Here is an 18,154-nt window from a genome sequence, read left to right on the forward strand (position 1 = left end):
GTGATTCTCCTGCCTCAGTTTCCCGAGTAGCTGGCACTACAGGCACGTGCCACCACACCCCACTAATTTTTGTATTTTTAGTAGGGACAGGGTTTCACCATATTGGGCAGGCTAGTCTCGAACTTCTGACCTCGTGATCTGCCTGCCTCTAGCTGGGATTACAGGCATGCGCCACCATGCCTGGTTAATTTTGTATTTTTAGCAGAGATGGAGTTTCACATGTTGGCCAAATTAGTCTCAAACTCCTGGCCTCAAGTGATGTGCCCAACTTGGTCTCCCAAAGTGCAGAGATTATAGGCGTGAGCCACTGCACCCAGCCCCAGATACTAACTTCTGTTGGCTACATGTGGGACAAACCTTCCAGGTTGCAGCCTTTATTATTACTGTCTTTATGGTATCTTTTATCTTTTTTTTTTTTTTGAGACAGGGTCTCACTCTGCCGCCCAGGCTGGAGTGCAGTGGCACAATCTCAGCTCGCTACAACCTCTGTCTCTAGGGTTCAAGCAATTCTGCTGTCTCAGCCTCCCCAGCAGCTGGGACTACAGGCACGCCACCATGCCTGACTAATTTTTTTTGTATTTTTTGGTAGAGTTAGGTTTTCATCATGTTGGCCAGGCTGGTTTCGAACTCCTAACGTCATGTGATCCACCCACCTCAGCCTCCCAAAATGCTGAGATTACAGGCGTGAGCCACCACGCCTGGCCTATGGTATCTTTTAATAAGGAAAAATTTTGTTTACTTTAAATGTAGACAAATTTAACCATCTTTCCTTTTATAAGTGATTTTTGCATCACAAGACATCTTTCCTTAGGCCAGAGGTTCAAGGCCAGTGATTTTCCACCTGTATTAGTCCTAAAATTGTTAAAGTATTACGTTTCACATTTAATCTTTAATTCACTGGGATTGCTTTGTGATTATGTATAGTATAGAAGTCTCATATAATTATTTCCACTTGTGACTTTTCTACCCAAGCGTCCCCACACCCATCATTGCCAAGTCTGTCCCCTACTCCGCTGAGCTGCAATGCCAACACCAGCATTTCTGTTTCAATGCATGCAATTCGGTCCCACTGATCCATCTGCATCTTCCTTTGCCCAAAGGACACTGTATTAATTACCACCACTTTATATTAAGTTTGACATCTGGTAGGAAAAATCTCCTTGCCAAGCTGTTCTTCAGGAGTGTCTTAGCTATTTTTTTTTTCCCAAGACGGAGTCTTACTCTGTTGCCCAGGCTGGAATACAGTGGCACGATCTTGGCTCACTGCAAGCTCCGCCTCCCAGATTCACACCATTCTGCTGCCTCAGCCTCCCAAGCAGCTGGGACTACAGGCGCCCGCCACCACGCCTAATTTTTTGTATTTTTAGTAGAGACAGGGTTTCACTGAGTTAGCGAGCATGGTCTCGATCTCCTGACCTCGTGATCCACCCGCCTCGGCCTCCCAAAGTGCTGGGATTACAGGCGTGAGCCACCGCACCCGGCCGAGTGTCTTAGCTATTCTTGGCCTTCTGCTCTTCCATCTTAATTTTAGAAGCATGCCATCAGGTTCCACATTTAAAAAATATTAAGAGCTGTTTTTTTGGTCAGTCATTATATATATGCACATATTTCATATAGTTGTAAACAGTATACATTTCATATTTTCTCATTTCTAATACCTTTCATGTCTCACTTGTTCTACATAATTTTCTAATTGTTTTTCATAGTATACAACATTTTCTCAAATTGATACTGAATAACTGAGCCATCTCCTATCTACTGCTGAATACTTAAGGACTCTTAAAATATTTCATTATTGGCTGGGTGCAGTGGCTCACGCCTATAACCCTAGCACTTTGGGAGGCCAAGGTGGGTGGATCACTTGAGGTCAGGAGTTCAAAACCAGCTTGGCCAACATGGTGAAATGCTGTCTCTAGTAAAAATACAAAAAAATTAGCCGGGTGTGGTGGCAGGTGCCTGTAATCCCTGCTACTTGGGAGCCCGAGACAGGAGAACTGCTTGAACCCGGGAGGCGGAGGTTGCAGTGAGCCGAGATCATGCCACAGCACTCCAGCCTGGGCCACAGAGTGAGACTCTGCCTAAAATAATAATAATAATAATTTCATTATTACAAATAATGCTGGGCTGGGCACAGTAGCTCACTCCTGTAATCCCAGCACTTCGGGAGGCCGAGGCAGGCAGATCACTTGAGGCCAGGAGTTTGAGACCAGCCTGGCCAACATGGCGAAACCCCGTCTCTACTAAAAACACAGAAATTAGCCAGTGGCATGGTGGTGCACACCTGCGCATGGTGGCACATACCTGTTCCAGCTACTTGGGAGGCTGAGGCAGGAGGATCACTTGAACCGAGGCAGTGGAGGCTGCAGTGCGCTGAGATTCCACCACTGCACTCCAGCCTGGGCGACAGAGAAACCCTGTCTCACAAACAGTAATAATAATGCTGGAATTAATATAATCATGCTTCCTTCTTTACTTATTTTAAGACTTATTTCCAACTGTAAGCTTAACAGATCTAGTAATACATATTTTAATTTTAAAGACTTAAAACATTCAATTCTCTGAATCTAAAGCAAAAAGGAGAAAGTGCAAAATTACAAACATCAAGTAAAAATAGAGAAGGACATTTTGAAGTCAGTTTCCTCTGCAGTGGTCCCTTCCCGTCAGACCAGCACTGCTCTCCGTATGTGTGTCTCTTCCCACACATGTACTGCCCCTTCTCTGTGTATGAAGAATGAGACTCTCCTGTTGCAGACCAACGCAGTACCCAATTCAGTACCTCCAGAGGAGACCACTATCACGTCCCTGAAGCACAGGGCACTGGTCACAAAGGTGGGTCCAGACCATCACCTCGGAGCTTAGCATTCTCTGGAATCCAGAATGGAGTTGACCGAGCACCAGCCACGTTCTGCGGGTATGAAGCCTTGACAGTATTCCACTGACATCAGGATGGACAGGCCAAGCCATCAGCTAAGAGCCACCAAGAGAGGAAGCCCAGTACACTGTGCTAACTGGGCCACCCTGTCTTGTCCCCCTCACCCCAGTCCCCACAAACACTTCTCCAAATCCAATGCAATCTTAAAACAAAGATCTGCTTCAGACAATCATCTCCAAACTTCTAACACCTACTAGCAAATTTAAATCCCTTTAGCAGAAAATCCCTATGACCTTCTTTAAAGGGCAGAATGACCTGCTGTCACTTTTTGTTGATACTATTAGTATTTGCTTTTCTGTTAAGCGTCTGTACCATACCTAGATTGTAAACAAGAAATGGATGCCATAATAGTAAAAATAAACCAACACCTTTCTTCCTTAAAGATTCTCTAGTTCTAGTTTATAAGACATAGGAAACATTTTAGGTAACTTGCATTTCTTTTTACTTGGTATTAAGCCCCATGGAGATAATTTACAGAAGAGCAAACACTTACGTTTTAATTTTGCCAATTCTTAAACAATTAAAGGAGGAGAAAACAAACAATTTGACCAATTCAAACTTATTTAATCAGCATTCAAAATAGGACTAGGCAAACATTTTAAAACTTGCAAAGAATGTGAAGCTGTTATTACAGCTAGCGATTACATTTCCTACCACAGCTGTAACATTTTCATGGCACTAATCTTCAGGCAACCATTTAGCATTAAATCTCCACTAGAGCATTCTGTCAAGTAGAATTAGATGACAGGGGCCAGCAATTTCCCTATAGCTACCAGGAAGGGAGCTGGCATTTGTGCTAGGCTAACTGGACCCACTGATCAAATGTCAAAAGGTCCCAGCGAGCTCTTGTTCACAATCTTACTGAGGTCACTTCAGTTAAGCAGGGGGTTTCATTCAGTTTTTCACCTGACATAGGTTTACTGCATGCCTACTCTGTGCCATGCGCCCTGGGGCCACAGCAGAGACCACAACAGAGGCTCTCCCTATGGAATTCATATTCCTGTGGGCAGAGAGGGACAGTTACAGCTAAACATACAGAATGGATGTAACTGCTACAGGGGAATAAAAAGCAGCAGTGACATTCCACACAGAGTCAATGTGCTGCACACAAGAGCACGACATGGTAAGGCTTGCATTTTGAAAAGTTCATTTAAGCGGAAACAAGAACAGATGGATGGAAGCCAACTCAGTCTCTCTGGCAGAGACCAATATCAAGTCCCAGAGGCACAACACACTAACCACAAGGTGAGCTCCAGACCATCACCTCAGAAGGCTTAGCATTCCTCTGAGTCCAGAATGGAGCTTAACAAAGCACCGCTGGTTATGAGTCAACGGGTGGAAAAACCTATGTGCGTGTGAGTACGGAGGAAATGCTTCAGCAAACTCAACAGCGCACACACTGCTTGCCTCGAGAGATGCAAGTATTGGTGGAATTAGGCATCTGCATAAGGCACACTTGATACAAACAGCAGGCACTGTATTAACAACTTAAAATATCCTTTAAAAGAAGTGACATGAAAAAAAATAGAAGACTGGAACAAGTGTCAAAACCAAAGGAAGGAAGCAGTTCAAAGGAAGAAGCTATCTCTACAAACGAGTGAAGGAACAGAAGAACCCTGGCAATGCACTGGGAATCTAAGAAGGCAGGAAAGGTGGAATTCCAAGCCAGGGGAGCAAAGTCTGGCCACAGGCAGAAGGCAGGACATTGTAACAGGTGGTCAAGAGTACAGAATGGCTACAAATGTCAGTAAGGGTACCCACTTTTTCTGTGACATGATGGGGTCATTTGGTGGAAGAAAGAGGTCAGGAGTCTCAAAGATAGTGGAGAAGGCTTGAATATTAGTAAGGCTGGAAGAGAGATGAGTTCTGGTTGCCAGGCTGTCATGGGTCCATTTGAGATTTGGGTGATCTATGGAGAAAGGCAATGGGCTCTGCTAGGAGGGCTTCCACAGCAGGATTTGGCTACTCAGAAGCTGGGAGGGATAGTACAGGATTGGCAGAGTATTACTGAAATGAGGGACCAGGAAATACAAGATGGACAAACTAGGCAGTGAACAACAGGCTAATGGATTGGGATGAAGAAGTGTTGTCCACTGATAAAACCCCAGTTAGAACAGCACTTGGTCCAGAGAAAGCAGATACCCAAAATGAAGGAAAAGAGATCCTAATAATGTTGAAAAATAGTTAAAACTGGAGTAGCTGAAGAAATAAGTTTGAGAGATGGAAGGCTTTGGTCAGACTAAGAAAGAAAACATCATCATTCTTAGGTTTTTAAGCATAAAAATAATTTTAGAAACTGTGTATAATCTGGTAAACACTTAGTAGTTTTATTAGGTTAGCATGCAAGAAAGAAATTTTCAAGAACTGCTGTTCCTGTAACTTTTAACCCAAACTGCCTGATTCTCAGGTTATTAGACTCTGTAGTCAGGAATCAGAAGAGGTATTCCAAGACTTATTGAAGCTCAGCCTGCTTTCCTCTTCTCCTAAATGGAAAGAGGTGGTGCCAGACATAAAATATTTCATTTATCTTTCAGTTACTACCCCATTGAATACTCACTGTGATATGATTGTAGATAAGCTGAGACCACCCAAAGAGATCTGCTAGTCTATAAAACGCTGCCAATTTACACCGCAACAACTTCTCTCCTTTGTCATATGCAATTGAATCAGATCCTCTAAGATCGTTCACAGGAGTCACCATACCAAGACCTGAAATACAGAAAAACAAAACTCAGCCAGGTGCCGTGGTATAGTCTGTAGTCCTAGTTACTCAGGCTAAGGCAGGAGGATCACCTGAAGCCATGAGTTTGAGGCTGTAGTGCTTATGTTTGCAGCTGTGAATAGCCAAGGCAACAAAGCGAGACTTATCAAAAAGCCTCAAAGATTAACATTTCTTATCAAATGTAAATCAAATACTAATGGTTCTGAGATATTTATCTTCCACATTAGGCAATAAAGTCTTGACAACTTCAAAGACACTTTCATAATGACTGTTTTCCAATACTAACACAATTAAGTTAGAAATCAATAACAAAAAGATAGCCAAATTTGTGGGGTGCAGTAAAGAGTGCTTAAAAGGAAATTTACAGCATTAAACGTATACATTAGAGAAAAGTGTTTTTAAGGCTTTTTGATTAAAGCAAAAGTTGAATCTTTGAGAAGATTAAAAATAAAATAAAAATAATAAAATAAGATAAACCTCTAGCCAGACTTAACGAAAGACAGGAGATAGAAATAACCAATACGGGCCGGGAGCAGTGGCTCATGCTTGTAATCCCAGCACTTTGGGAGGCCGAGGCGGATGGATCACGAGGTCAGGAGATCGAGACCATCCTGGCTAACACAGTGAAACACCGTCTCTACTAAAAATAAATACAAAAAATTAGGCAGGCATTGTGGCGGGCACCTGTACTCCCAGCTACTCGGGAGGCTGAGGCAGGAGAATGGTGTGAACCCGGGAGGTGGAGCTTGCAGTGAGCCGAGATCGCGCCACTGCACTCCAGCCTGGGCGACACAGCGAGACTCCGTCTCAAAAAAAAAAGAAAAAAAGAAAAGAGAAAAATTAACCAGGCGTGGAGGATCCCTTAAGCCCAGGAGTTCAAAGTTGTAGTGAGCTGTGATCGTGCCACTGTACTCCAGCATGGGTGAAAGAGCAAGACCTTATCTCTAAATAAATAAATAAATACACAAAACAAACAAAAAAAATACCAATAAACATAATTCACCATATCAAACTAAAGAAGAAAGACTAGGTGATCATTTTAACAGAGAGAAAAGAAGCATTTCACAAAATTCAACATCCATTTAGAAGGAAAGTTCTCAACAAATCCAGATAATAACTGCAGTGATGTGAAACACACTGACTGTTTAAACCATAAATTCAAATGATACTAAAAAAAAACCTAATTGTTCATCACTGAAGGATGACTGGAAACCAACTCATTATTTTGGAAAGGGATCCTGCCTTTCCTACACAAACTGTACCACCAGGTAACCGAAAGAACTGAAGGGAAGTTTCTCCTGACAGAATATTCTTGCTAATTAATACAGAAGAAATAGGCCAGGTGTGGTAGCTCATGTCCATAATCCCAGCACTCAAGGAGACTGAGGCGAGTGGATCACTTGCGATCAGGAGTTTGAGACCAGCCTGGTTAACATGGCGAAACCAGTCTCTGCTACAATACAAAAATTAGCCAGGAGTGGTGGTGCGCGCCTGTAATCTCAGCTACTCGGGAGGCTGAGGCAGGATAATAGCTTGAACCTGGGAGGTGGTGGTTTGCAGGGAGCTGAGATCGCACCACTGCACTCCAGCCTGGGAGACAGAGCAAGACGCCATCTCAAAAACAACAACAAAATAAACGGAATCCACATGAAAACTTTACTGGTGGTGGCCATGTGATTTCAGGATGGAGGCTTCAGCTATGGATTAAACGTGATTCTTAATATTCTACAGACATTAATTACAATATATACCAGATCTGGTGAATGCTATTAAACTTCTAAGAATACCACAGAGGAGACAGGTAAAGAGCAAATGTCAGCAGATCTAACAGAAACCAGTACTTTATTTTGGGCACTCGGATTTGACTATCCAACCAGACCCATCTGAGACTAATCCTGTACAATACACGGTGGCTCAGATTAGTTGATGCTTTGTCATGTTAAACATTTACAAACTCGATCGCCATGGCAAAGCTCCATTCTGGCACAGCTGACCATTCTTTGCTCACATTCACCCATCCAGTATTTTTCCTCTGGCTTTTCTTTTAGAATTTCTCTTTCTCACTAGCTGGGACGCAGCAGTGAAGAATGCCAGGTAAGAAATGCTGGCCAGGCAAAACCGACAAGCCACTCCACAAGCATTATTTCTGATTAGTTTATTTTAATCTACATAGGGGCTGGGAAGACACATAAAAAGTCATCTGCCTCAGAAATAACAGTCTCACTGGCTAAGAAAAGAGGAGTCTGCAACATTCAAGACGATTTCAGAATTCCAGCCTATCTTTTACTATGACTAACGAAAACACATTAATTTTCAAAATACTCAACTCTGTCATGTTACACAGTTATATGCCCATTTATTTCACATGAGCAAGCTTCAGGAAATTTTACCTGAAAACTACAGAACATATATCAAAAATCAAGAATTACTCACTCATGTTTAAGGCAGCCATCCCTCCTTGCGGAGCTGCTGGGTAGACATTTGGTACATTTGTGGTCATAAAATCTGCAATCTGCTGTAATGCCAATAGGCCTGTGGGGTTCTTCCCCTTCTTAAATTGCTCCTGTATCATTGATTCCAATTCTTCACAGAAAGCCTAGTAAAAAATATTAAAACACTGAGACACCACTTGTTTTCTGTTCCTTGGGCAGAGGGTCAGGAGTAGCTATCACATAGACCAATTTTTTGTTTTCATCCAGTGCTGGAAAGGCAAATGGATATTCTCACACATTACTGCTGGGAATATAAACTGGTATATTCTTTTCTAGAAAGAGTTTAATACAATAAAAGCTTAAAACTCTGAACAGGAATTCTACTCTTAGGAATCTATTTTAAGGAAACATTCAAGGAAATGCTCAAAGACTGATTAATTTGGATGTTCATTCCAGCATTATTGATAAAAGGGAAAAACATCCTACATTTCAATCAACAGAGGACTGATAAAACACACTGGGAATGCTATGCATGCATTCAACATGGAAAGCTAAAAAAACTTAAACGGCATAAAATTGCTCTTGATATATGTTTGAGTGACAATGTTATCAAGCAGTATAACCACTCCATATTACAGCAAATACATACCTAAAGATAGAAAAAATTTAAAAGTAAATGCATTGGCTGGGCGCAGTGGCTCATGCCTGGAATCCCAGCCCTTTGGGAGGCGAAGGCAGGTAGATCACCTGAGGTCAGGAGTTCAAGACCAGCCTGGACAACATGGTGAAACCCCATCTCTACTAAAAATACAAAAATTTAGCCAGGTCTGGTGGTGGGCACCTGTAATCCCAGCTACTTGGGAAGCTGAGAAAAGAGAATTGCTTGAACCCAGGAGGCAGAGGTTGCAGTGAGCTGAGATTGCGCCACTGCACTCCAGTCTAGGCGACAGAGCACCACTTTGTCTCAAAAAAAAACCAAAAAGTAAATACATCAAAATGTTCATTGTAATCCTTTTAGTCATAGAATTATTAGTAATTTTTCATATTCTACTTTATCCTTTGCAATACTTTCTTCAAAATACTTTTCAAATCAGTTTTAAATGTGGAAAAAAAAACCTAAATATCCATCCTTTATCAAATAATACTAAATCAGGCACAAAAAAAAAGTGCAATTGGATTGATGGTGATTTTAATAGAAAATCACTATTATAACAACACAGACAATTTATATTCCCTACCTGCACTAAAATAATTTTTTCACATACCCTGTAAAGAAATAAATATCAGCCAGGCGCGGTGGCTCACGCCTGCCTGCCTGTAATCCCAGCACTTTGGGAGGCTGAGGCAGGCAGATCACAAGGTCAGGACATCCAGACCACCCTGGCTAACATGGTGAAACCCCGTCTCTACAAAAAATACAAAAAATTAGCTGGGCATGGTGGCAGGCGCCTGTAGTCCTAGCTACTTGGGAGGCTGAGGCAGAAGAATGGCATGAACCCAGAAGGCAGAGCTTGCAGTGAGCCGAGATCAGGCCACGGCACTCCAGCCTGAGGGACAGAGTGAGACTGTGTCTCAAAAAAAAAAAAAAAAAAAGAGGCCGGGTGCGGTGGCTCATGCCTGTAATCCCAGCACTTTGGGAGGCCGAGGCGGGCAGATCACGAGGTGAGGAGATCGAGACCATCCCGGCTAACACGGTGAAACTCTGTCTCTACTAAAAATACAAAAAATTAGCCAGGCGTGGTGGCGGGCACCTGTAGTCCCAGCTACTCGGGAGGCTGAGGCAGGAGAATGGCGTGAACCCGGGAGGTGGAGATTGCAGTGAGCTGAGATCGCACCACTGCACTCCAGCCTGGGCGACAGAGTGAGACTCCATCTCAAAAAAAAAAAAAAGTCTTGTCAAACAATGATAAATGTTATCCAATATGAACATGTAAATTCACTGGATGTTAATCCACATCAAATTTACTTCTAGTTTGTCACTGTTTGAGCTGAAAACATAATGCAGGAAATTGCCAAGAGACAATCTAAGAGCACCTATCACTTGGGGGAAGCACACAACAAATCCACGTACTGCTGTTAATTAAGGGTCCAATAGAATGTGTCAAGAGTCCTCTGAGGACCCCCTATTTACCAAACCATGACAAGTAATGTCACAGATCATATTTTGTAGTCATCCATGAGGAAGGGAAAAGCTGAGAGGTACTCTGACTGCAAGCAAAAAAATAAAGAAAAAAAGCAAAACATGGTGATTATTTAGCCATCTTTGTTATCAAAGCACAATGCAATGAGAGAGAAAGAGAGAGAAAGGGAGATATGTGCAAATAAAGATAGGCCGGGCACAGCGGCTTCCACCTGTAATCCCAGTACTTTGAGAGGCCAAGGGAGGCAGATCACTTGAGGTTAGGAGTTTGAGGCCAGGCTGGCCAACATGGTGAAACCTCGTCTCTACTAAAAATACAAAAAGCCAGGCATGAAAGCTCGTGCCTATAATCATAGCTACTTGGGAGGCTGAGGCAGGAGAACCACTTGAACCCAGGAGGAGGAGGTTGTGGTGCACTGGGTATGGTGGTGCACACTTGTAATCCCAGCTACTCAGGAGGCTGAGGCAGGAGAATCATTTGAACTCTGGAGGTGGAGGCTGCAGTGAGCCCAGATCGCGCCACTGCACTCCAGCCTGGGAGACAGAGCGAGACTCCGTCTCAAAAAAAAAAAAAAAAAAAAAAAAAAAAAATCAATAAATTTCTGCCAAATGACACTCCCTGATACGAAGGGGCATAGTGAGAACAAAACAGAAGAAGGGACAAAAAAGGATGAAGCATACACAAAGGCAGCAGCATCAACATGAGAAAATTATGCAGATACAACTACTTGACTGAAAGGTGCAATCTGGAAAACACTCAGTTGGGCATGACTATGACTCAAAATGCTGACTCTAACTAAAGGTATGAATCAATAAGCAGGTACTGTTAAGGCCTACTATATACCCAGGACTGAGCTAGGGTTTTTTTGGTTTCTTTTTGAGACAGTCTCACTGTCGCCCAGGCTGGAGTGCAGTGGCACAATCTCTGCTCACTGCAACCTCTGCCTCCCCGGTTCAAGCAATTCTCCTGCCTCAGCTGTCTGAGTAGCTGGGATTACAGGCATGTGCCACCATGCCAGGCTAATTTTTATATTTTTATTTATTTATTTATTTACTTATTGAGACGGAGTCTCACTCAGTGGCCCAGGCTGGAGTGCAGTGGCACAATCTCGGCTCACTGCAAGCTCCGTCTCCTGGGTTCACATCATTCTACTGCCTCAGCCTCCCGAGTCGCTGGGACTACAGGCATCCGCCACCACGCCTGGCTAATTTCTTTTTTTGCATTTTTGGTAGACGCAGGGTTTGACCGTGTTAGCCAGGATGGTCTTGATCTCCTGACCTCGTGATCCGCCTGTCTTGGCCTCCCAAAGTGCTGGGATTACAGGCACGAGCCACCGCGCCTGGCCAATTTCCGTATTTTTAATGGAGACAGGGTTTCACCATGATGGCCAGCCTGGTCTTGAACTCCTGACCTCAAGTGATCCATCCACCTCAGCCTCCCAAAGTGCTGGGATTACAAGCATGAGCCAATGCACCCAACCTAAGCTAGGTATTTTTTAAATTGCAATTTAAAAATTGCCCCAATATATAAAGACCCTCTGGAAAAGTCGCAAGAGTAAAAAGGAGAAATTAACACTTCCTATCCTTTACGACACTGAAGATTTTTCATTTATGTTGTCTGATAACATGAACTAAACTGAATTATTTCAACAACTATATACATATACTCAAGGCACTGATTTCCTGTGATAAGATCAATGAACTATGCCACTTATACAAGAGGGCATAAGACCTGAAGTATGAGAAAAGGAAAGATGACATTTGGTCAGAGAAAAGACTTCTCTTCTTACAGGGCTTTGCAGAATCATGGACACCCTCTTCTTTTGCTCCATCATGTTGAAGTCTTGGCGAAGGTCTGGTGCCATGTTCCTCTCCCTCAAGTACTCTGGGTTGTTCTCATCCACCCGGTCGAAGTACCTCTCCTTGTGAGGGGCTGTAGTCGGGGGTGGTGAGGTCACCACCGCAGCACGAGAATCACCATTCATTGTACAATCTTTCTAGGTTCCTACAGAATCAAAATAAAAGAAATTATTGTTTTCAAATCAATGTCTAACAGTGTTTCATGATGAGCACATGAGCTTGGTAAACACAATCTTCAACAGGAGGATGCAATGACCAAGTGACAGTGGAAACCATGACCTGTGAGGCTTCTTTGTGGCCTCAGAGGCACATGGCTGATCAACCACCTCCCACTAACCAATGGTGTGTTTTGTCCTAGCCATTGTTCCAAAGAAGAGAACAAGAGAACAATCTAACAAAGCAATTAAGTCCTCTGAAAAATCCAAAAAGAACTAAACAGTAAACTTTTGACCACGTGATTCTTTACAGACATGATCTGTCCCATACAGACAAGATCCGTAGTTTATTTATTTATTTATTTATTTATTTTTATTTTTTGAGACGGAGTCTTGCTCTGTCGCCCTGGCTGGAGTGTAGTGGCCGGATCTCAGCTCACTGCAAGCTCCGCCTTCCGGGTTTACGCCATTCTCCTGCCTCAGCCTCCTGAGTAGCTGGGACTACAGGCGCCCGCCACCTCGCCCGGCTAGTTTTTTGTATTTTTTTAGTAGAGACGGGGTTTCACCGTATTAGCCAGGATGGTCTTGATCTCCTGACCTCGTGATCCGCCCATCTCGGCCTCCCAGAGTGCTGGGATTACAGGCTTGAGCCACCGCACCCGGCCAAGATCCGCAGTTTATTCCAAAAGAATTTGATTTCTGATTTTTTTTCCCCATAAGGTACTAGCAGTGCTTTTGCAAAGGATCCCCCAAACAGATCAACAGAAGAGAAGCCGCTCACACACAATTCACATAATGGTAAATGTTCCTCCCTAACAGCTCCTTTCTGGTTAAAAAACCAATGGCAGGTACTGGCAATGTCAAGAGGCTCAGTTTGTTAATAACCTAACATGCCAAGATGACTCAAATTTAAAATTATGTGAATATGGCTACTGACGTTACATTCTTTTCTCGGGGGTAGGGGAACAGGGTCTTGTTCTGCCACCAAGGCTGGAGGGCAATGGCCCAGTCACAGCTCATTGCAACCTCAACCTCCCAGGCTCAAGTGATGCTTCCACCTCGGCCTCCCAAGCAGCTGGGACTACCAGCGTGCACCGTCATGCCTGGCTAATTAAAAAAAAAAATTTTTGTAGAGATGGGGGTATCCCTGTGTTGCACAGACTGGTCTCAAACTCCTGGCCTCAAGCAATCCTCTCACCTTGGCCTTCCAAAGTGCTGGGATTACAGACATGAGCCACCACACCCTGTTAGCTTTCAAAGGTGCATATGAACCACCTGGAAATTAAATTAGCACACAAATTAAGATTCATTAGGTCTGGAGTGGGGCCTGAAATTCTGCATGGCTCATCAATTCCCAAGTGATACCAATGCTGCTGACCTTGAACCACACTTTGGACAGCAAGCCTATAGAGTAGAGCTTGTTATGCAAAAAAGATATTTTTATTGTGGAACCAACAACCAAAGAATCAGCTGAAGAAATTAGCTTTTATTTTTTTTAAAAAAAAAGATCAATTTGATATTTCTGTTCTAAATGTGAAAGATAAAAATATCATGCTTAAAGTGGCAGTATTTCTTTTTGTCCTTTTTTAAATTTATTATTTTTTTGAGACAGTCTCACTCTGTTGCTCAGGCTGGAGTGCAATGGCATGATCTCGGCTCACTGCAACCTCTGCCTCCTAGGTTCAAGGGATTCTCTCCTGCCTCAGCCTCCCGAGTAGCTATGATTACAGGCGCGTGCCACCACACCTGGGTAAATTTTCGTATTTTTAGTAGAGACGGAGTTTCGCCATGTTGGCCAGGCTGGTCTCGAACTCCTGACCTCAGGTGATCCGCCCGCCTAGGCCTTCCAAAGTGCTGGGATTACAGGCATGAGCCACCGCGCCCAACCACTACTTCAAGAACTTAAAGGCAAAACATAAAAACAACTGGGAACTAAACATGAAAACAAAATAAATGAACTAATGACCTCAGTGGAATCTTTTTCCTCTTTGTTTTTGAGACAGAGCCTCATTCTGCCACCCAGGCTGGAATGCAGTGGTGCAATCATAGCTCCCTACAGCCTGGAACTTCTGGGCTCAAGCGATCCTACTGCCTCAGCCTCCTGAATAGCTGAGACTACAGGCCCACGTCGCCAAACCTGGCTACTTTTTTTCAGTTCTTTGGTAGAGGTGAGGTCTCACTATGTTGCCCGGGCTGGTCTCAAACTCCTGGGCTCAAGTGATCCTCCTGCCTCGGACTTCCACAGTGCTGGGATTACAGGCATGAGCCCAGCCTAAGTGGACTCTCTGAAACTTACTCTTCTCTATTTATATCCTTTAAATTGTTTAATTTAATCTGGCTACTCAATCCATTTATTGTAAACCTTCCAAAAGAATGACCAAAGAACAAAACAATAAGTTATCTGGCAATATTTCATTAGATGTAATTGAAGCTGAACATTCTGAGCCAATAATAAAAATGTTCTGCTTCAGTGTTTCAAAAAAAAAGACCAAAGAAAATCATTGAGTCCCAAATTGTAAGCCATTTTCATCGGTAAATAAGGATATGAGGGTATATTTTAGAGGTAACTATAGCTATTTCCGGGTTCCCAGAAGATATTGAAAGACAGGAATCTTTGTAAGAACAACATATTTGAGATAAGGCAGGTATTACTTTCCCCTAGTTACAAATTGCTGGAATGGGATAAGATAAAGACTGCACACCAGGTATATACATGCTCCATTCCAATAAGGAAGTCTATAAACTTAAATCAAAATCAAAGTATACACATTCTGAGCCCAATAATCAAGATTAAGCACAATTCTACTTTGAAGTACAAACCTGTCCTTCATTTTTATAAATTATGGCTTCAGGTTTCATCAACTTCATTGTCAAGTAAAATCTCTACAAAGAAATTATTATTTGCTGGGCACAGTGGCACATGTCTGTAATCCTGACACTTTGGGAGGCCAAGGCAAGTGGATGCCTGAGCTCAGGAGATTGAGACTAGCCTGGGCAACATGGTGAAACCCCGTTTCCATTAAAAATACAAAAATTAGCTGGGCGTGGGGGCGCACGCCTGTAATCTCAGCTACTCAGGAGGCTGAGGTACAATAATTACTTGAACCCAGGAGGCAAAGGTTGCCATGAGCTGAGTCGTACTGCTGCATTCCAGCCCAGACAACAGTGTAAGACTCCGTCTTTAAAAAAAAAAAAAAAAATTAATCAAAAAGTTAGAGAGAGAAAGGGAAAAACATGCAAAAAACAAACTTTTGGAACATGTTTCATAGTATCTTAAAATAAATTTAAACTAATAAAATAAAATAATTTTAAAAGTAGGAACAGGTCAGGTGTGGTGGCTCATGCCTTGTAATCCCAGCACTTTGAGAAGCTGAGGCGGGAGGATCACTTGAGCCCAGGAGTTCAAAACTGCCTAGCTTACATAGTAAGGACTGCATCTCAACAAAAACATCAAAAAAATTAGCCAGGAGTGATGGCACACACCTGTAGTCCCAGCTACTCAGGAGGCTGAGGAGAGAGGATCACTTGAGCTGGGAGGTCAAGGTTGCAGAGAGCTATGAAGGCACCACTAAACTCCAGCCTGGGTGACAGAGCAAGACACAGTCTCAAATAAATAAATGTAACATAAACATTAAAATCTGCTCAATACAGTATCATGTAACTATAGAGACTCTTTAGCATAATACAGATAAAAGAGTATAAAACATATTAAGGTGAAAACTATATTTCTTATTCTATTATGTAATGCTATAATTATACACTGGCAAGATGATATAATGGCAAATAAGTTGGAATAAATTTGAGTAAGTTGATTAAAGTACGGATGAATGTTTATCTCAGTATTCTATAATGTTGCTTTAATTTTACTTATGTAATACATTTTAAGGTTTCACCATCAACAATATATTGATAGCTAAATTAACGAAATCTTTGGGAACAATATTTTCAAATAAACACAGACAACAGAAAAAAAAAGTCTGGATGAACTATGACAAATAAGTATGACCTGCCCAAGTGACATCTGCTTCCTCCACATCTCCCATCCCCCAAGATGTCACTCAAATCCAAGTCGTCATCACTCACCTCCCTGGACACTCAACAGCCTCCTAATTGGTTTCTCTACTTCCAGCCTCTTAACAACCCCCACAGCAATCCATTCTCTAAAACTTGGCCCTAGAGAGTTTTAATGTAAGTCAGGTAAGTCAGATCACGTCACTCACTCCTCTGCTTAAAATCTGAAAACTAATATGTGGACCTTAGTAGGATCTTAACTGAAACAAACTGTAAAATAAAAATCTAAAAGTGACATTTGAGACAACTAGAAATTTGAACACTAGCTAGATTTTGATGGCATTAAGAAATTAGTTTTACATTTTAGGTGTAGTATTATTATATTAGACACAGAAATGTTTCTGGATAAAATGACATCTGCAATGCTCCTAAGACGTATGTGGGGGGAGGGGAAATGAAGTTACACAAGACTAGCCATGAGCTGATCACTGACGCTGGATGAAGGTTAGTGCAAGACTCATCACACCGTGCTGTCTACTTCGTTTGTGTTTGAAACGCTCCATGATTCTTCTTGCCCTCAGAAGAAAGCACCTCCAGACCTTACATGAGCTGGTCTCTGCCTGCCTTCAGATGAAGACATTTCAGCATGCTTTTTCAGACTGATACTACTGAGATCAGGATGAACAGCTATCATAAGATTAACATCCCTTTTTTAAAAATTTATTTCCATTTTTATTTAATGTTTCCAAATACAAAAAGTCAAGACACTTACACCAACTATCTTAAATGACATAAAAGCAACTCAATGTGTTTAACAATCATTTTCCCCCTTCAGTTCTGCTGCTTTTGGTATGCTCGATAGGTAAAGTGGATGGCATGTGCCTGGTTAGAAAATGTCATCTGTTGGCCAGGCACGGTGGCTCACACCTGTAATCCCAGCACTTTGGGAGGCCAAGGAGGGGGATCACGAGGTCAGAAGATCGAGACCATCCTGGCTAACACGGTGAAACCCCATCTCTACTAAAAATACAAAAAAATAGCCGGGCCTGGTGGTAGGCACAGGTAGTCCCAGCTACTTGGGAGGCTGAGGTGGGAGAACAGCGTGAACCCAGGAGGCGGAGATTGCAGTAAGCCAAGATCGCACCACTGCACTCCAGCCTGGGCGACAGAGTTAGACTCACGCAGAAAGAAAAGAAAAAAAAGAAAGAAAGAGAAAGAGGAAGAGGAAGAAGAAGAGAAGAGATGAGAAGAAAGGAAAGAAAGAAAGAAAATGTCATCTGTTTACAAAAAACAGCATGCAGCACAGTTCCTATTTTGTCTGCAGTCACTTCACAAACTACTTATTTTGATTTTTGTTTAGGAGGCACATGGAACTGAAAATTTTAGCTGCCCAATTTTATTCAACTACCCCACAAAAAAACACAAATGACAATCCTAACACTCTTCAATCTTTGGAGGGTTGAGATAGTAGACATTATTTGTTATCTTTAGTAGATTCAACTATTTAGCCTGAAAATGTTAACTTTTTCTCTTAACAGAGATAAATCTCCTTAGGGCCTTTCCTCTAATTTTGCTAGACTGGGTTCCAGGTGCCTAGTGAAGAACCCCTCATGTGATATTTGAAGTGTGAAAACTGTAAAGTACCCTGTTGCATTACACAAATTCTTGCTAGCTGGACAGACTAAGGACAGTTGGTTTGCTAAATGGCATTGAAGAAAATCCTGACGGAACAGCACTATTTAGTCCAAATAACATCCCTTTTCTAATGTCCCAGAAAACACCACTCTGCCTAGTACATTATTTACTGACCCAGAAATAACAAAGTACGGTATGCTGGAATACTTTTCTTAGCAGACGTACTGCAGCCCCAGGATGATCCATCCTTATTAATGTGTAACTAAA

General features: G+C 42.4%; 1 protein-coding gene across 10 annotated transcripts in view; it reads right to left on the bottom strand.

Moving 5' to 3' along the window:
- Positions 1–18,154, bottom strand: part of ADD1 (adducin 1) — an 88,083-nt gene that overhangs the window by 41,665 nt on the left and 28,264 nt on the right. For 9 of the 10 annotated variants that reach the window (XM_073012558.1, XM_008018073.3, XM_008018078.3 and 6 more), the window contains exons 2-4: positions 12,017–12,231; positions 8,088–8,250; positions 5,490–5,641 (exon numbers count right to left, since the gene is read on the bottom strand). In XM_073012558.1, coding sequence (XP_072868659.1) covers positions 5,490–5,641; positions 8,088–8,250; positions 12,017–12,211 — 510 coding nt within the window. In that variant the 5' untranslated portion in view covers positions 12,212–12,231. Of the gene's footprint in view, positions 1–5,489; positions 5,642–8,087; positions 8,251–12,016; positions 12,232–15,724; positions 15,822–18,154 lie in introns of all 10 variants that reach the window. The other variant, XM_073012556.1, reaches the window with a different exon arrangement.

Source organism: Chlorocebus sabaeus, chromosome 27 (assembly GCF_047675955.1).
Source record: "Chlorocebus sabaeus isolate Y175 chromosome 27, mChlSab1.0.hap1, whole genome shotgun sequence".
Classification (NCBI taxonomy): domain Eukaryota; kingdom Metazoa; phylum Chordata; class Mammalia; order Primates; family Cercopithecidae; genus Chlorocebus; species Chlorocebus sabaeus.